Raw genomic sequence first — 18,605 nt, forward strand, 5'->3', positions numbered from 1 at the left:
TTGTGTGGGCAAACAAGACCCCGAGGGTAAGGAGGGGGTTTCTGGAGCGTAGTAGGGACAGGGAGGGCTGGCGTTGCCGAATCTGGGTGGTTATTATTGGGCAGCCAACGTGGCGATGATCTGTAAGTGGGTAATAGAGGGAGAGGGGGCGGCATGGAAGAGGTTGGAGGTGGCGTCCTGCAAAGGAACGAGCCTGAGGGCGCTGGTGACGGCACCGCTGCCGCTCTCGCCGACAAGGTACACCACGAGTCCGATGGTGGCGGCGACGCTAAAGATCTGGGGGCAGTGGAGACGACATAGGGGTGAGATGGGAGCCTCGGTGTGGTCCCCGATCCGGGAGAACCATCGGTTCGTCCCATGAAGGATGGACGGGGGGGTTCGGAGCTGGCATCGGGCAGGGATCAGAAGGATGGGGGACCTGTTTATTGACGGGACGTTTGCGAGCCTAGGGGCGCTGGAGGAGAAGTTTGGGTTACCCCCGGGAAATGCGTTCAGGTATATGCAAGTGAGGGCGTTTGTGAGGCGGCAGGTGAGGGGATTCCTGTTGCTCCCGGCACAGGGGATTCAGGACAGGGTGATTTCGGGTGTATGGGTCGGAGAGGGCAGGGTCTCGGCGATACATCAGGAGATGAAAGAAGAGGGGGAGGCTTCGGTAGAGGAGCTAAAGGGCAAGCGGGAGGAGGAGTTGGGGGAGGAGCTTGAAGAGGTTATGTGGGCTGATGCCCTGAGTAGGGTTAATTCCTCTTCCTCATGTGCCAGGCTCAGCCTGATACAGTTTAAGGTCATTCACAGAGCACATATGACAGGGGCGAGGCTGAGTAGGTTCTTTGGGATGGAGGACAGATGCGGGAGGTGCTCGGGAAGCCCGGCGAATCATGCCCACATGTTCTGGTCGTGCCCGCAATGGATGGGTCCTAGAGGGGTTTCGCGAAGACGATGTCCAAGGTGGTGAAAGTCCAGGTCAAGCCAAGTTGGGGGCTGGCGTTATTTAGGGTGGCGGCGAGCCGGGAGTGCAGGAGGCGAAAGAGGCCGGTATTCTGGCCTTTGCGTCCCTGGTAGCCCGGCGGAGGACTTGCTCATGTGGAAGGATGTGAAGCCCCCCAGTGTGGAAGCCTGGATAAATGACATGGCAGGGTTCATTAAGCTGGAAAGGATAAAGTTTGCCTTGAGAGGGTCTGCGCAGGGGTTCTTCAGGCGGTGGCAACCGTTCCTAGACTATCTCGCGGAGCATTAGAATGAGGTCGGTCAGCAGCAGCAGCAACCCTGGGGGTGGGGGGGGGGGGGGGGTTGTGGGGGGTGCGGGGGGTCTCTTTCGGGGGGTTATTTGGGCGGGCGGGGGAGGGGGTTTTCCTCGGGGTACTTGTAAAAAAGCATATGGGAGGGTTAATATGTGCGGGAGAAACCCATTCTATAAGTTCTGTAGTATGTTTGCTTGATATGTTTATGTTCTGTTCTGTTCTTTTCTCTTTCTCTTTTCTGTTCCGGGGGGGGGGGGGGGGGGGGGGGCGGGGGGGGGGGGGGGGGGGGGGGGCGGGGGGGGGGGGGGGGTCAATTGGTTGAAAAATTTTGTTGGAAAAACTTTGAATAAACATATTTTTTAAAAAAAAGATAGCGTACAGTGTGTTAGCTTTTATTGTAAATCTTGTTGTAAAACTTCTTGCTGTGCTCACCCCAGACCAACGCCGGCATCTCCACATCTTAGCTTTTATTGGTAGAGGGATTGAGTTCAGGAGCCATGAGGTCATGTTGCAGCTGTACAAAACTCTGGTACGGCCGCATTTGGAGTATTGCGTGCAGTTCTGGTCGCCGCAGATTTACCAGAATGTTGCCTGGTATGGAGGGAAGATCTTATGAGGGAAGGCTGAGGGACCTGAGGCTGTTTTTGTTGGAGAGAAGAAGGTTAAGACGTGACTTAATTGAGGCATACAAGATGATCAGAGGATTAGATAGGGTGGACAGTGAGAGATTTTTTCCTCGGATGGTGATGTCTAGCACGAGGGGACATACCTTTAAATTGAGGGGAGATAGATATAAGGCAGATGTCAGAGGTAGGTTCTTTACTCAGAGAGTAGTAAGGGCGTGGAATGCCCTGCCTGCAACAGTAGTGGACTCGCCAACACTAAGGGCATTCAAATGGTCATTGGATAGACATATGGACGATACGGGAGTAGCGTAGATGGGCTTTAGAGTGGTTTCACAGGTCAGCGCAGGGCCTGTATTGCGCTGTAATGTTCTATGTTCTATTATGGTTGAATCTTAAATGTCCTCTGGAAACGGCCCAGGAAGCCACTCAGTTGAAGGGCAATTAGGGTTGGGCAACAAATGCTGGCCCGGCCCAGGGATGCTTACATCACATGAAAGAATAAAAACTTGATTTAACGCTGATTTTACCCTCCTCGGTTCTTGTGCTGTTTACTTTCCAATTCTTATCTCTCACCAGTTAAGGAGATGCCCCATGGCTTGCCCTCTTCACCCTGATGCCCCGTTTCCCTCACTGTTCCATTATCAGCTGGCACCTCCGGTCACTTTGTGGGGGCAAGATTGTTTTGTAGGGGGCAAGTTTAACTGAAGGCAGGAGCTGTGAGCTGCCATGACTCAGCAAACACTGGCCCCGTGCTCATTTCTCACAGCTTGGTGGATGAATCTTGTTTATATTTCGCTCGCCAATCTCGATGCTGAGGTCAGACCAGTTTTGTGTTGCTTCAGAGGTTGAAGCGTCATCGAGATTGCAGCTGTCAGAACTCGACTGTTTTGCTGCATTGGAAAGAGTTCTACCCCTACAAGGACATGCTCATCATCAGGCACTTTTTCCCTTCCCTCACTTTCCCCAAAATATTAACACTAAACAACTCCTTCCACGAAACATTTCCCCTTCAACAGACATTGGCGCAGTGAGTAGCACTCTCACCTCTGAATCAGGAAGTTTGTTTTTTATTCTTCCTAGGCATGTGGGCCTTGCTGACTAGGCCAACATTTTTTTGCCCGTCCATAATTGCCCTTGATAGAGGCTAATAGTCAACCACATTGCTGCGGGTCTGGAGCTACAGGTAGGTCAGACCAGGTAAGGATGGCAGATTTCCTTCCCTAAAGGACAGGAGTGAAACAGGTTTTTTTCACAAATTTCAATTCCTGATTTATTAAGCAATTGAACCCGGTTCCTCAGAGCTTTAGCCTGGGCCTCTCGGTTTACCAGCCCATTGACGTTACCATCGCCCCACCATCTCCCCCTATTGGTTGTGTGTTGAAGTCCAACTTCAGAATGTGAGCACCAAGTCTAAGCACGAGCGCAGTGCAGCATGAAGGTGCCGTCCTATCTGTTTCTGGGAGCTTGCTGTGTATAAATTGGCTGTCACGTTTCCCAAATGTTTCCGGGCCGAAGAATTTGGAACAACCTTCAGCCAGAAGTACTGACTGGATGATCCATCTCAGCCACCTCTGGCGGTCCCAGCACCATGGATGCCAGTCTTCAGCCAATTCAAATTACTCCACATGGGGTGGCACAATGGTCAGCACTGCTGCTTCGCCGCCAGGGGACCGGGTTCGATTCTGACCTCGGGCGACTGTCTGTGTGGAGTTTGCACGTTCTCCCTGTTTCTGCGTGGGTTTCCTCCGGGCGCCCTGGTTTCCTCCCACAGCTCAAAGATGTGCAGTTAGGTGGATTGGCCTTGCTAAATTGTCCCCAGTTGGGGTTACAAGGATAGGGTGAGGAATTGGGCCTAGGTAGGGTGCTCCTTCAGAGGGTCGGTGCAGACTCGATGGCCCGAATGGCCTCCTTCTGCACTGTAGGGATTCTAGGATTTCAAGAAATGTTTGAAGGAACTGGATAAAGCAAAGGCTCTAAGACCTGACAATATTCTAGCCAACCTGTTCCAGTACAGGCTTGGAAGGCCGAAGGGCCTGTTCCTGTGCTGTAGTGTTCTTTGTTCTTGTTCTACAGTCACAACTCTAGCATCTATCTGGCAATATGGAAAATTGCCCAGGTATGTCCTGTACACAAAGCAGAACAAATCCAACCTGGCCAATTATCGCCCCATCAGTCTGCTCTCAGCAAAATGGTGGACGAGGATATCAGCAGGGCTGACAACCAGCTCTTACTCAGAAACGACCTGCTCACTGATGCGCAGTTTGAGTTCCGCCAGGGTCAGCCCCAAACCTCAGTACAGCCTTGGTTCAAACATGGACAAAAGAGGTGAACTCCAGAGGTGAGGTGAGAGTGACCACCCTTGACATCAAGGTCGTATTTGACCGAGTACAACAACAACTGGAGTCAATGGGAACCAGCGGGGAAACTCTCCACTGGTTAGAGTCATAACTAGCATAAAGGCAGATGTTGGTTATTGTTGGAGACCAATCATTTCTGCTCCAGGACATCACTGCAGAAGTTCCTCAGGGTAGGGTCCGAGGTCCAACCAACTGCTTCATCAATGACCTCCCTTCCATCATAAGGTCAGAAGCGTGGATGTTTGCAGATGACTGCACAATGTTCAGCATCATTCGCAACTCCTCAGATACTGATACAGTCTGTGCCAATAAGAACAAATTCAACCATCGCCTCTTGACATTCAAAGGTTTATAATCATCGCTTAATCCCCACAATCGATATTGTACGGGTTACTATTGACTAGAAACTGAACTGGGACAGCCACATGGATACAAGAGCAGCTCAGAGGCTGGGAATTCTGCGGTGAGTAACTCACCTCCTGACTCTCCGAAGCCTGTCCACCATCTACAAGGCAAAAGTCAGGAGTGTGATGGAATACACTCCACTTGCCTGGATGAGTGCAGCTCCATCAATGCTCAAGGTGCTCACCACCATCCAGGCCAAAACGCTTGTTTGATTGACACCCCACCCACCACCTTCGACATTCACTCTCTCCACCACCGATGCACAGTGACCGCAGTGTGTACCATCTACAAGATGCACTGGAGGAACTCAAGGCTGTTTTAGTAGGACCTTCCAAACCCGCGATGTCAACCACCGAGAAGGACAAGCGCTGCAGGCACATGTCAGCACCACCACTTGTACGTTCCTCTCCAAGCCACACACCAATCAAGGAAGATTTTTGTAAAGTAACTTAACACATTGACTACACTAATTGACTATGAAATAGCTTGCAACATCTTGAGGTATGGAAAGGTGCTACAGACATGCAAGTTTCTGTTTTCCTCTTAGCTCTAATCTCTGTGTTTCTTCTCTAGCCCCTCCTATAAACAAAGTTGAGGTTTTCCAAGTCTTCAAAGGAAATATTGAAACAAAACTGTCCCTTACCAGCCTCCCCAAACAGGCGCCGGAATGTGGCGACTAGGGGCTTTTCACAGTAACTTCATTTGAAGCCTACTTGTGACAATAAGCGATTTTCATTTCATTTTTTCGTTTTCATTAAATGAAGTAAGTCAACCATCAGGATGCTAATGCATGAAATATGAATGTGATGCATCATTTGACAAAACTCTGTTCTTGCCTCCTCCAGTTTGGTGCGAGAGGTGACGGGGGTAAATGTGAACATGCGAGTGGGGATTCACAGTGGCCGAGTACACTGCGGCGTCCTGGGGCTCCGCAAGTGGCAGTTCGACGTGTGGTCAAACGATGTGACCCTGGCCAATCATATGGAAGCAGGAGGCAAGGCTGGGTAAGAGTTATACCTCTCTCTGAAGCAGGGCTTTTGGCAATGGCCTGAGGAATGAATGGCATGAAGCACTCCCACCCCTAACCTCATACACCAGCTGCCCCTCAGCTCACCCCACACAGCCATCAATGTTCAATCAATAGTGCTGCTCTCTTTAGATGGCACTTACAGTGGCACAATGTAATCCGTATTAAGTGCACTAGACTATCCTGTGTGGGTGTGTGTTCAAGGGGTTCTTCACACTGGTTAACGTGTTCCTTTGCATTTGAAACTGAGCAGGCTGTGTTCTCTTTCTCTCCCCATTTGCATTCAGCAATAATAGAAAAGGCAGCAACACAGGGTGAGGCTCCCTCTGCACTTCGGAAAAACGTCCTTGTTTACATTGGCCATCACGGATATCAGGCAAATGGCTTTGTCACCATGTGCCCTGTCCAGGAGTTGAGCACGTTTTGAGGAAATGTGGGCCGAATTAGCTGATCTCAAAGGGGAATTGGACTGCAGGAGTGGCCCCCAACCGGGGACTGCAGGAGTTGATTTACTACTGAGGCACATTTATGTCCACTTTTAACAATTCCAAAGGATGCTTGACCCACTCCAAAGGGCACCTTACCGCCCACAAATGTGTCCCTGGGCCTTTTCCAGAGGGATACCTTACCCCTCCAAAAAGGTACCCTGGATATCCAAGCAAATTTACAAAGGCTTAGGGTTAGGCTTGCTCCTGCCTGGCCCAATCTGCACAATTCTGGGTTTCACACAGCAGGGATGCAAAAATCAGAATTGTGCAGAGGCTACTGCTGGTTTTAAATAGCCAGTTGTCTCCATCTCCGCACATTCACAAACCCAGGCCCACCCCATTTCCTCAAAGATCGGAACCAGCATTTATCATAGATTATCATAGAATTTACAGTGCAGAAGGAGGCCATTCGGCCCACTGAGTCTGCACCGCTCTTGGAAAGAGCACCCTACCCAAGGTCAACACCTCCACCCGATCCCCATAACCCAGTAATCCCTACCCCAACACTATGGGGCAATTTTGGACACTAAGGGCAATTTATCATGGCCAATCCACCTAACCCGCACATCTTTGGACTGTGGGAGGAAAACCGGAGCACCCGGAGGAAACCCACACAGACACGGGGAGGATGTGCAGACTCCTCACAGACAGTGACCCAAGCCGGAATTGAACCAGGGACCCTGGAGCTGTGAAGCAATTGTGCTATCCACAATGCTACCGTGCTGCCCCTTTGTGGGCAGGACTTAGAATTTTCAACCCCTTCTGCTATTTTTGCCACAGCTGAGAGGGCTGAATGTTGCACAGGTCTTGCCGCCTATTGACATGGACTACTTCAGTATCTGAGAGCCGTGAATGGTGCTGAACATTGTGCAAGCATTAGTGGACATCCCAATTTCTGACCTTATGTTGGAAGGGAGGTCATTAATGAAGCAGCTGAAGATGGTTGGGCCTAGGACTCTACCCTGAGGAACTCCTGCAGTGATGTCCTGGAGCTGAGATGATTGGCCTCCAACCACCACAACCATCTTCCTGTGTGCCGGGTATGACTCCACCCAGCGGAGAGTTTCCCCCCGATTCCCATTGACATTATTTTATACAGACTAGGTCCATTGCAGCCATTTTTAAAAAAAATGTTTTTATTCTCCATTTTCACATTTTCCTTCAAAGTTTACACCCCTCCCACAGGCAGTAAATGGTAACAAATACAAAATCAATCCCCTTAACAATACCAACGATCCCATCCTCCCACCACCCCAAACAACGGCCCACCTGTCAATATATGCATCCAATAAAACAAACCCTCCCACCGTGGCAACAAAAAAACAAAGGAGAAAAAGTGAAAGGTGTCCGGGACCGCCCATGGTCACCATTAACCTATAGAGTCCACCCCCCCCCCCCCCGCCCCCCCCACTCAACGCCCTCCAACCTCTGAAAGAGTACCGTACATGATACCCAAGAGTTGTAACCACCCCCCCCCCCCCCCCCCATTCTCCAACTCCTCCCGTCCACTGCCTCTTGTAAAACTCCTCCCCCCAACCTGGGTTCCTTCCCCCCAACTTTCCACCCCGGCTAGACACTCGGACCCTGTTTCTGCCAGGCTCCGATGGCTGCAGCCCCCTCCCCCCCACCTCGCTCCCATTCACTGGCCGGCTTAAACCGGCCAGCGTGGAGGCCCCCACCCGGGTCCCTTTTCCCCCTTACCCGGCCCTAGGAAAGCCCAGAAATCCCCTTTTAGCACACAAACCCCGCATATCCACCTACACCCCAAAGAGCCCTCATTTCGAGTGAAAGTCCCACCACTTCCTTTGTCCAAATATATACACCATTGGCTCCTTTAGCCCATACACCCGCACGCAGTGAAACAAAAAAGAAGAAAATACAGTCATGAGGTTACATCGGCACATGGCCATTTCTCAATTTCTCAGTTCTGCTACAGTCCTTCTGCCTTCGCAAACTCCTCCGCTGCTTCCGCCGTTCCAAAATAAAAGTCCCTGAGCTTGTAAGTCACCCTCAGCTTCGCTGCTATACAATGCCGCACTGCACCTTGCTAATGTATAGTGCCCCTCTTCACCCGGTTGAAGGCAGCCCGCCTCCTTGCCGGCTCCACCGTAAAGTCCTGGTATACACGTATACCAGCTCCGGCCCACTGCACCACCCGCTTCTGCTTGGCTCAGCTCAGGACCTTCTCCTTCACCTGTACCTACAGAAGCACAGAGTCACTACCCTTGGCGGCTCACTCGCCTTGGTACAGGCCTCCACGACCGATGAGCCCGATCCAGTTCATATCGGGAGGGATCCTCCTCCTCCCCCAATAGTTTCGCCAGCATCGCGGCAAAATACTCAGTCGGCCTCGGTCCTTCAACTCCTTCGGGCAGCCCCACAATCCTCAAATTCTGTCGCCTGAATCTGTTTTCCAGGTCTTCCATTTTTCCTCGCAGATCCTTGTTAATGTCCATCACCTTCCGCATCTCCTTCCCCATCGAGGCAAGTTGATCACCGTGCTGCAATAACGTCTCCTCCACTTCCTTCAGCGCCTCCCCTTGCTCCCCGCACCTCCGCCACTGCGCTCGCCACCGCCTCCTCCACCAGCACACTCAAAACCTCTCTCATCTCCTTCCTCATGGTCTCCATGTATTTTGTAAACTGCCTTTTGAATTCCGCAGCCATCACCTTAGTTATTTCTTCAGCCCTAAGCAATGCGGCCTCCCCTGGTGCTCCAGCCTCCATTTTTCTTGGTGACCCCGCGGTGACCTTTCCACTCCCCGACGGACCTTCAGCTGTTTTTCTTTACGAACGTTCTTTTGCTCACCCTCGACCATTTTTCTTCACTCTGCCTTCACTCTGCCGCCCCTGTGCCTTCTCCCTGCTTTTGCCGCCTCCGTGGACCCTGGGACCGGGCTTAAAGCCCCGAAAATGCCATTCCCGAACGGGAGTCCTTCATTGTGCGTCCGCCTCCCGCCCACCCGTCACCGGAAGTCGGTCAATTGCAGCCTTGATGTTGTTGTTGAATCTTTTTAGTATAGGATGCCCAAAGTGTGAAGAAATGCTGAAAGGGGGTGACAATGTCGGGGAGGGGGGGATGTGTGGTGTGGAGGAATAAGTGCACAGCCTGGAGAGGAAAGGGTTAACCAGTGTGGCTGACTGCCCTGGGTATGTTTCACTCTGCAAAGTGATATTTGTGAGATGAATATTTTAATAATCCCTTACTTCATTAACTAGCGAGGGCTCGGATGAGTCTAAAAGTATCTCTGGTTACAGGTTTTCTGCAAGTCCTTTCTGTAATGTATCAGAAACTCTTCCAGCCTCAGTTTTATATAAATGGGTCAGGTTACCGATACACGAAAAAGAACAAAAAACTTTATTGCAGCAACCAAAACATAGAATTTCACTGGCCCTATCTCCTAGACTCGAGGATCAGCACCAAGTTATTTTTTTATCTTTTGTTTTTTGTGCTTCTACTTAATTGCATTATGAGGTTTTGCTGAATTACTGAGACACTCAAGCAGGGAGCGATTTTCTTACAGCTGTCAGCAATGGTTAAAGGAGAGGGAAGTGCAGAGATTTCTCCCTGCCCGCCTGCCTGCCCACGCACTCTCTCTGCCTGCCTGCCCACGCACTCTCTCTGCCTGCCTGCCCACGCACTCTCTCTGCCTGCCCTGCCCACGCACTCTCTCTGCCTGCCTGCCCACGCACTCTCTCTGCCCGCCTGCCTGCCCCTCACTCTCTCTGCCCACCTACCTGCCCACGCACTCTCTGCCCGCCTGCCTGCCCACGCACTATCTCTGCCCACCTGCCTGCCCACGCACTTCTCTCTGCCTGCCTGCCCACGCACTCTCTCTGCCTGCCTGCCCATTGCACTCTCTCTGCCCGCCTGCCTGCCCCTCACTCTCTCTGCCCACATGCCTGCCCACGCACTCTCTCTGCCCGCCCTGCCTGCCCAATCACTATCTCTGCCCACCTGCCTGCCCACGCACTCTCTATGCCCGCCTGCCTGCCTGCCCATGCACTCTCTCTGCCCACCTGCCTGCCCACGCACTCTCTCTGCCCGCCTGCCTGCCCACACACTCTCCCTGCCCGCCTGCCTGCCCACGCACTCTCTGTGGCCCACCTGCCTGCCCACGCACTCTGCCCACCTGCCTGCCCCTCACTCTGCCCACCTGCCCTGCCCCTCACTCTCTCTGCCCCACCTGCCTGCCCACGCACTCTCTCTGCCCACCTGCCTGCCTCTCACTCTATCTGCCCACCTGCCTGCCCACACACTCTCTCTGCCCACCTGCCTGCCCACACACTCTCCCTGCCCGCCTGCCTGCCCACGCACTCCCTGTGCCCACCTGCCTGCCCCTCACTCTCTCTGCCCATCTGCCTGCCCACGCACTCTGTGCCCACCTGCCTGCCCCTCACTCTCTCTGCCCACCTGCCTGCCCCTCGCACTCTCTGCCCGCCTGCCTGCCCACGCACTCTCTCTGCCCACCTGCCTGCCCACACACTCTCCCTGCCCGCCTGCCTGCCCACGCACTCTCTGTGCCCACCTGCCTGCCCCTCACTCTCTCTGCCCACCTGCCTGCCCACGCACTCTCTCTGCCCACCTGCCTGCCCCTCACTCTCTCTGCCCTCCGGCCTACCCCTCGCACTCTCTCTGCCCACCTGCCTGCCCCTCACTCTCTCTGCCCACCTGCCTGCCCACGCACTCTCTCTGCCCACCTGCCTGCCTCTCACTCTATCTGCCCACCTGCCTGCCCACACACTCTCTCTGCCCACCTGCCTGCCCACACACTCTCCCTGCCCGCCTGCCTGCCCACGCACTCTCTGTGCCCACCTGCCTGCCCCTCACTCTCTCTGCCCATCTGCCTGCCCACGCACTCTGTGCCCACCTGCCTGCCCCTCACTCTCTCTGCCCACCTGCCTGCCCCTCGCACTCTCTGCCCGCCTGCCTGCCCACGCACTCTCTCTGCCCACCTGCCTGCCCCCACACTCTCCCTGCCCGCCTGCCTGCCCACGCACTCTCTGTGCCCACCTGCCTGCCCCTCACTCTCTCTGCCCATCTGCCTGCCCACGCACTCTCTCTGCCCACCTGCCTGCCCCTCACTCTCTCTGCCCTCCGGCCTACCCCTCGCACTCTCTCTGCCCACCTGCCTGCCCCTCACTCTCTCTGCCCACCTGCCTGCCCACGCACTCTCTCTGCCCACCTGCCTGCCCCTCGCTCTCTCCCTGCCCGCCTGCCTGCCCCTCACTATCTCTGCCCACCTGTCTGCCCCTCACACTCCCTGCCCACCTGCCTGTCCTCGCACTCTCCCTGCCCACCTGCCTGTCCTCGCACTCTCTCTGCCCGCCTGCCTGCCCACGCACTCTCTCTGCCCGCCTGCCTGCCTACGCACTCTCCCTGCCCACCTGCCTACGCACTCTCCCTGCCCACCTGCCTGTCCTCGCACACACTCTGCCCGCCTGCCTGTCCTCGCACTCTCTCTGCCCGCCTGCCTGTCCTCGCACTCTCTCTGCCCGCCTGCCTGCCCCTCACTCTCTCTGCCCACCTGCCTGTCCTCGCACTCTCCCTGCCCGCCTGCCTGTCCTCGCACTCTCCCTGCCCGCCTGCCTGCCCCTCACTCTCCCTGCCCGCCTGCCTGCCCACGCACTCCCCCTGCCCGCCCACCTGCCCACGCACTCTCTCTGCCCGCCTGCCTACGCACTCTCCCTGCCCGCCTGCCTTCCCCTCGCACTCTCTCTGCCCACCTGCCCACGAACTCTCTCTGCCCGCCTGCCTGCCTACGCACTCTCCCTGCCCACCTGCCTTCCCCTCGCACTCTCTCTGCCCACCTGCCTGCCCCTCGCATTCTCCCTCACCCCTGCCTGCCCCTCGCATTCTCTCAGAGAAGATAAGGAGGAGTGAAGTACGATAACTTTTCACGTTTAATAAATTGTTTTTTCGCGTTATTAAAATCTAATTAGCATCCTGTGACTCTTTCCTCCACATTTTCTAAAGAAAGTAAAATGCTACGGTCTTTTGAGCTAGGGCTCCATTCTGGAATTTTCCTCTCCCTGCCCGCCTGCCTGCCCCTCACTCTCTCTGCCCACCTGCCTTCCCCTCGAACTCTCTGCCCGCCTGTCTGCCCACGCACTCTCTCTGCCCGCCTGCCTGCCCCTCACTCTCTCTGCCCGCCTGCCTTCCCCCCGCACTCTCTCTGCCCACCTGCCTGCCCCTCACTCTCTCTGCCCGCCTGCCTGCCCACGCACTCTCCCTGCCCGCCTGCCTGCCCACGCACTCTCTCTGCCCACCTGCCTGCCCCTCACTCTCCCTGCCTGCCTACGCACTCTCCCTGCCCACCTGCCTGCCCACGCACTCTCTCTGCCCACCTGCCTGCCCCTCACTCTCCCTGCCCGCCTGCCTGCCCATGCACTCTCTCTGCCTGCCTGCCTTCCCCTGGCACTCTCCCTGCCCGCCTGCCTGCCCCTCACTCTCTCTGCCCGCCTGCCTTCCCCTTGCACTCTCCCTGCCCGCCTGCCTGCCCCTCACTCTCTCTGCCCGCCTGCCTGCCCACGCACTCTCTCTGCCCGCCTGCCTGCCCACGCACTCTTCCTGCCCACCTGCCTGCCCCTCCCTCTCTCCGCCCACCTGCCTGCCCCCACACACTCTCTGCCTGCCTGCCCACGCACTCTCTTTGCCCTCCTGCCTGCCCCTCACTCTCTCTCTGCCCGCCTGCCTGCCCCTCGCACTCTCTCTGCCCGCCTGCCTGCCCATGCACTCTCCCTGCCCGCCTCCCTTCCCCTCGCACTCTCTGCCTGCCCATGCACTCTCCCTGCCCGCCTGCCTGCCCCTCGCACTCTCTCTGCCCACCTGCCCGCCAGCCTGCCCCTCACTCTCTCTCTGCCCGCCTGCCTGCCCCTTGCGCTCTCCCTGCCCGCCTGCCTTCCCCTCGCATTCTCCCTCACCCCTGCCTGCCCCTCGCACTCTCTCAGAGACGATAAGGAGGAGTGCAGTATGATAACTTTTCACGTTTAATAAATTGTTTTTTCGCGTTATTAAAATCTAATTAGCATCCTGTGACTCTTTCCTCCACATTTTCTAAAGAAAGTAAAATGCTACGGTCTTTTGAGCTAGGGCTCCATTCTGGAATTTTCCTTTCCAGTTATAGTACCATACATCACTCCTCCTTATCTTCAAGAATGTACACAGATTTCAAGAATAACAGCCCATTCTGAAACCATATGGCACATGCCACTCAATCGACCTTTCGTAGATTTCTCCTCATTTCCCCCAGATTATTGTCACGAGTGTCACATTTGCAAAACTCAACTCTCAAAAAGACACGTTTTGAAATCTTCTTTCAAAGTGATTTCCATCAGCTGTTTTTGTCAAGAACCCACCTCCAGTGGTTAACACTGCTGCCTCATGGTGCCAAAAACCCAGGTTTGATCCTGGCCTAGGGACACTGTCCATGTGGAGTTTGCAAATTCTCCCTGTGTCTGCGTGGGTCTCACCGCCCACAGCCCAGGGTGGGTGGATTGGCCACGCTAAATTGTCCCTTAAATGGAAAAAAAGGGACAAAAAAATGTTTTAAAAAGAAAGAATCCACCTTCAGGTTTTCCAACTATCCTTTCAAACAAAGCTTCCTCTCTGCTGTTTTAACAAGGATCCACCTCCAGATTTTCCAACTCTCCTTTCAAGATTCCTTTGTCCTGAATGCTTTCATACAAACTGAGAGATCCAGCCACCTATTGTTCCACAATCATTTAAACTAACATCTCACAAGCCATAGTAAGACATGACAAAGCTTAGAACCACATCATATATCTTTCTTGCTTCTAACTGGCCAATTCCTCCTCCGCTCTGTCTGTATTCACTGAACGGTACTCTTCTCGTTCCAATTCCTCTTTGTTCCTTTGACGTCTTGGAAATTTCTCCTCATTTCTCTAGTTTACTCAACTAGCTGTTCTTTAAGTATCTGACGCCAGCCTTTCTTGCCCCTTACTCCATGCTATGGCTTTTCTTCTAGCAGTGCTGAGAGGGATGTTCCCTCTCTGGCTGCAAAACCTCTACTCCCCTGGCTTCCAGTTAAAAACTAAACTTAAAAAGCTCTTTCCCTATAGGTGCCCCTGGTTGCTGAGCAACATATCTTTCCTTCGCCAAGCTTATTTACTTTACTTGTCATAAACCCTCTCACCACGATAGAAACACAGTGTGAATGGAAACCAAATTCCCCATACATGCAAACAACGTTTGTTTAACATTGATCTAACTAAAGTTTTACCCTTCCTTACGCAGAAACACTAAAGTAAACCCACGTAAATGTGTACCCTATTTCTAATATTTGACAATATAAATATAGCTAATTTAAACTACCTCTCTTTTCTGAGCATTAGATTCAAAAATAATGTTTCATATAAAGCACTTTTTCTTGAGAAAATTTTCTTGGAGTGTGGGTGACACTGGTAAGATCGGCAATTATTGTCTAGGAATGATGGGCCAAATAGCCTGCTTCTACGATGTATCATTCTATAATTCTATGATATACGACATCTGAACCCCTTAATTAGATTTCAACCTGCAACTCCCAGACATCCATTATTCCAAAGCTAAACCTCCAAAACCCTCAAACTGAACCCAGCCCATAAATTGTTCTGCAGTGCCCAGTTATACACCATGCACCCAAACCCTTGGGTTAGCTCCAGGTCTTGTTGGCAGATTGAGTTCACCGGGGAAGAGCTGGTGATTTTTAGGTTGCACGCTGCTTGAATGTGTGACTTGCTGTTCTCAATCCAGTCCCTCGCTGAAAGGTGTCTCCTCTTGCTCACAGGCGAATTCACATCACTAAAGCCACACTGAACTACCTGAACGGGGATTACGAGGTGGAGGCCGGTTTCGGAGGCGAGCGGAATGTCTACTTGAAGGACCACAACATTGAGACCTACCTCATTGTGGGTTGCAGCCAGAAACGGGTAAGACAATAGATTTCATAAAAAAACAATAAGAAAGAGAAGTAGTAGGAGGCCATTCGGCCCCTCCGGCCTGCTTCACCATTCCCATAAGATCACATCTGATCATTTACCTTCACTCCACGTTCCCACCCTTACCCTGACCTTCAATTCAGTGCCCAAAAATCTGTTCACCTCCGTGTTGAATGTACTCAGCGCCTGAGCACCAACAGCCCATATGGGATAGAAAATTCCAAAGATTCACAGCCCTCGAAGTGACGAGTTGTCTCCCCATCTCCGTCCATGTCATAGGGAACCTCGGTGATTAGCCTCTCGATTACAGTACATAATTAGAGCATTTAATTTCCAAAAGAACTGGTGGGAGCAATGAGAAGCTTTTATTTTTAATACAATGAGTTGTCATGGTCTGTAATACACTGACTGAAAGGGTGCTCAAAGCAAATTCAATAGCAACTTTCAGAAGGGAACTGGATTTAACGTGTGAAGAATTCTTTTTGAAGAATTCATTCATGGGAGGCGGGTGTCGCTGACGAGGTCAGCATTTTTATTGCCCATCTCTTGAGAAGGTGGTGGTGAGCCGCCGCATTAACCGCTGCAGTCCATGTGGCGTAGGTACACCAACTGTGCTGTTAGGGTGGGAGTTCCAGGATTTTGATCCAGCAACGGTGAAGGAACGGCTGCTATTTCTCCAAGTCAGGATGATGTAATGACCCTCACACGGCCCACGGGGATACCTGAATCAATCTCCCATGGGACTCGTGGAATACGAGCTTCCCAGCTAATGGGTCGAGGCTCATAATTAGATTGTGTAATAGCCGCCCCGGACAGGAACCAACACCCTGGTAGACCCTACTCGGATTTATACAGTGTGTATTTGCTGCTGTGACGGCTGTTTCTTTTTGCCATGAACAAACTACCGTGTACTCAACTACTTGGCCTCCAGGGTCTTTATAGAGAGCATCTTCTCGGTGGTGGGTTCCCATGTGTCTGCTGCCCTTGTCCTTCTAGATGGTAGTTGTCATGGCTTTCGGAGGTGCTGCCTAAGGAATCTTGGTGAACGGGTGAGAAATGTTTGCAAAGCTATGGGGGAAAGAACTAGTGGGAGTGGTGGGATTAATTGGATAGCTCCACGAGAGACAAGCTACGAAGACTTGCTTCTGTATGACTTGATAACTCTGTAAAATGGGGAAAAGTTATGGAACTGCAATAAAATAACATGTTGGATAAAAACATTACAGGGTAGATCTCGATTTGGTGCAGTAAATCGCAAATCAACAGCCTATTCTACATGTTCTCCTGAAGCACTCCCCGAGTAGTGCATCTTCAATTTTACACTCAAAGTCTTTGAAGCAGGATTCGAACCCACAACCCTCTCACGCCCAAGGCGAAGGTACTACCCTCAGAGCCACCGGTCACACAGTGCCAGTTAAGTGAAATGGAAGGTGAATGGGACGTTCTGAATTCTCCCTCTGTGTACCCAAACAGGCCCCCGGAGTGTGGCGACTAGGGGCTTTTTACAGTAACTTCATTGCCGTGTTAATGTAAGCTTACTTGTGACAATAATAATGATTATTATTATTAGGTGGAGGCTGCAGTGCTAAAGTGGTGGACAAGACACTGGCGGGGGGGATTATGAATGAGAAGGAGGATTTTGACAGGATTCCGGTGGAGGGCTGGTAGGATGAGGGCCGATGGGCCAGACGGACAGGATAGGGGGGGGGGGGGGGGGGGGGGGGGGGGGGGGGGGGGGGTTAAGACCAGTGGGGACTTTAAACGAGAAGTTGGGGAGGGGGTGGTGGAGTCTAGGTAAGGCTTGTGCTGGTGAGTGTGTGGTGTAGGCAGCAAGAGGCGGCAAAGATGCAGTGACTGAATTTATCGACCTCTGAAGGTGAAGCGAACATTGTCACAGTCTGGTTGCAATTCATCTTGTTTTCACTCTTTGAACACCAACGCACTGGCCAGCTGAAAATGTCACAGACAGAACTAGATTAAATCTGTATCTCACAGCAGATCAGACTGTGAAGAAAACAAACCCTGTTTCCAATCCTCCGACAGAGATAACATCCTCTCACAGGTGTTCCATGTCGAAACTTTAATTTTCACCAGTAAAGATCACGTTGTATGAGTCACTGAGGCACCTGACACCAGGTGTCAACAAAGTTTCACCGATACAAGCCATCGGAGCTGACATTAAGGCTCAAACCTTCAGTGGCGCAGTTGTTAACACTGCTGCCTCACGGCACCGAGGACCCGGGTTCGATCCCGGCTCCGGGTCACTGTCCGTGTGGAGTTTGCACATTCCCCCGTGTCACCCCCACACCCCAAAGATGTGCAAGACAGGTGGATTTGCTCAATGTCCCCTAAACTTGGGGGGAAAAATGAATTGGGTGCTCTAAATTTATGAAAAAAAGACTCAAATCTTCAGGGGCATATTCAGACAGCTTACCTGATCACGGACGGCCAGTGTTTTCCCTGTGAACCCAGAGGTTGTGACAAAGCGGGGGGGGGGGGGGGGGGGGGGGGGCGCGCGCGCGAAGGCGCATGGGTAAATCCTCGGAGGAATTTCCATAGAACATCTCCCTGCAGTTACTCACTCGGCTCACATCCCGCTCCATGTGACGGAACAGTCCCAGGTCTGTCCAGATTTGGGGGCACTAGAAGCTACGGCCCTCTTTGTCCAAGGGATGAGAGACCTCAGCCAGGGATCATGATCGCCACCAGTGAGTCTTCATTGGAGGAGAGAGGGATGGAGAGGCAGAAAGGTATAAGGAAGGAATGACAATCTTACAACCCAAGCTTGCTGAGGACATGGCGAGCAATGTTGAGAGGAAGACGTTTGGTGTGCACAAGAGACCAGTGTTGAGTAAACGCAGAGCTCTGGGGGAGGAACTCTTTGGGTTACAGTATACAAGTAACTTGAGACTGATATATGGTGAGTGTAGTATACAAAGGGAAGAGGGGTAAGTTTAGACCCATGGTTCCCAAAGCTCTCCATCACTATGTGTTAACATAGAAACTAAGAGCAGGAGGAGGCTGTCATAATATGCACCCATGCACATCATGAGGTAAAAACAGGCAGTAACAGACACCCAGGTGCGCCAATCAACATACAGAACAGAACACACCAATCACCAGACAGAACACCAGAGGGGGGCTTCCAACTATAAATCACATGAGGCATCAGCACTCTGCCTCTTTCCACTGGTGACAACTGTAGTGACAGTCAGGGTGTACATATCATTCAACACCTTCTACACGTGGATTAGACCTAGCCTGGTCTAGATAGTTAGAGTTAGTTTACTTAGAGTAGTAGAGAGTCAACCCACAGGCAGCTGTGTGCTTCGTTACTGAAGTTCAATAAATCTTATTGAACCAACGCCTACGTTTGGTGCATGCTTTATCGTTTAACTGCATTGTGTTGCAGTCCGTGTTACCCCAGGGTGAATAACACGCCAGAGGCTATTCGGCCTTGTCTCAGATAAACACTCTACAAAAAACCATTTGCCTTTTTAATTGCTTGCTGCACCTGCCTCTCC

At 52.6% G+C, this 18,605-nt stretch overlaps 1 protein-coding gene across 1 annotated transcript in view; it reads left to right on the plus strand.

Moving 5' to 3' along the window:
• The window catches only part of adcy5 (adenylate cyclase 5), a 494,269-nt gene that overhangs the window by 319,439 nt on the left and 156,225 nt on the right, over positions 1 to 18,605 (plus strand). The window contains exons 6-7 of the mRNA XM_072468291.1: positions 5,472 to 5,630; positions 14,931 to 15,072. Of these exons, the coding sequence (XP_072324392.1) occupies positions 5,472 to 5,630; positions 14,931 to 15,072 (301 nt within the window). The remainder of the gene's footprint in view (positions 1 to 5,471; positions 5,631 to 14,930; positions 15,073 to 18,605) is intronic.

Source organism: Scyliorhinus torazame, chromosome 2 (assembly GCF_047496885.1).
Source record: "Scyliorhinus torazame isolate Kashiwa2021f chromosome 2, sScyTor2.1, whole genome shotgun sequence".
Taxonomy (NCBI): Eukaryota; Metazoa; Chordata; class Chondrichthyes; order Carcharhiniformes; family Scyliorhinidae; genus Scyliorhinus; species Scyliorhinus torazame.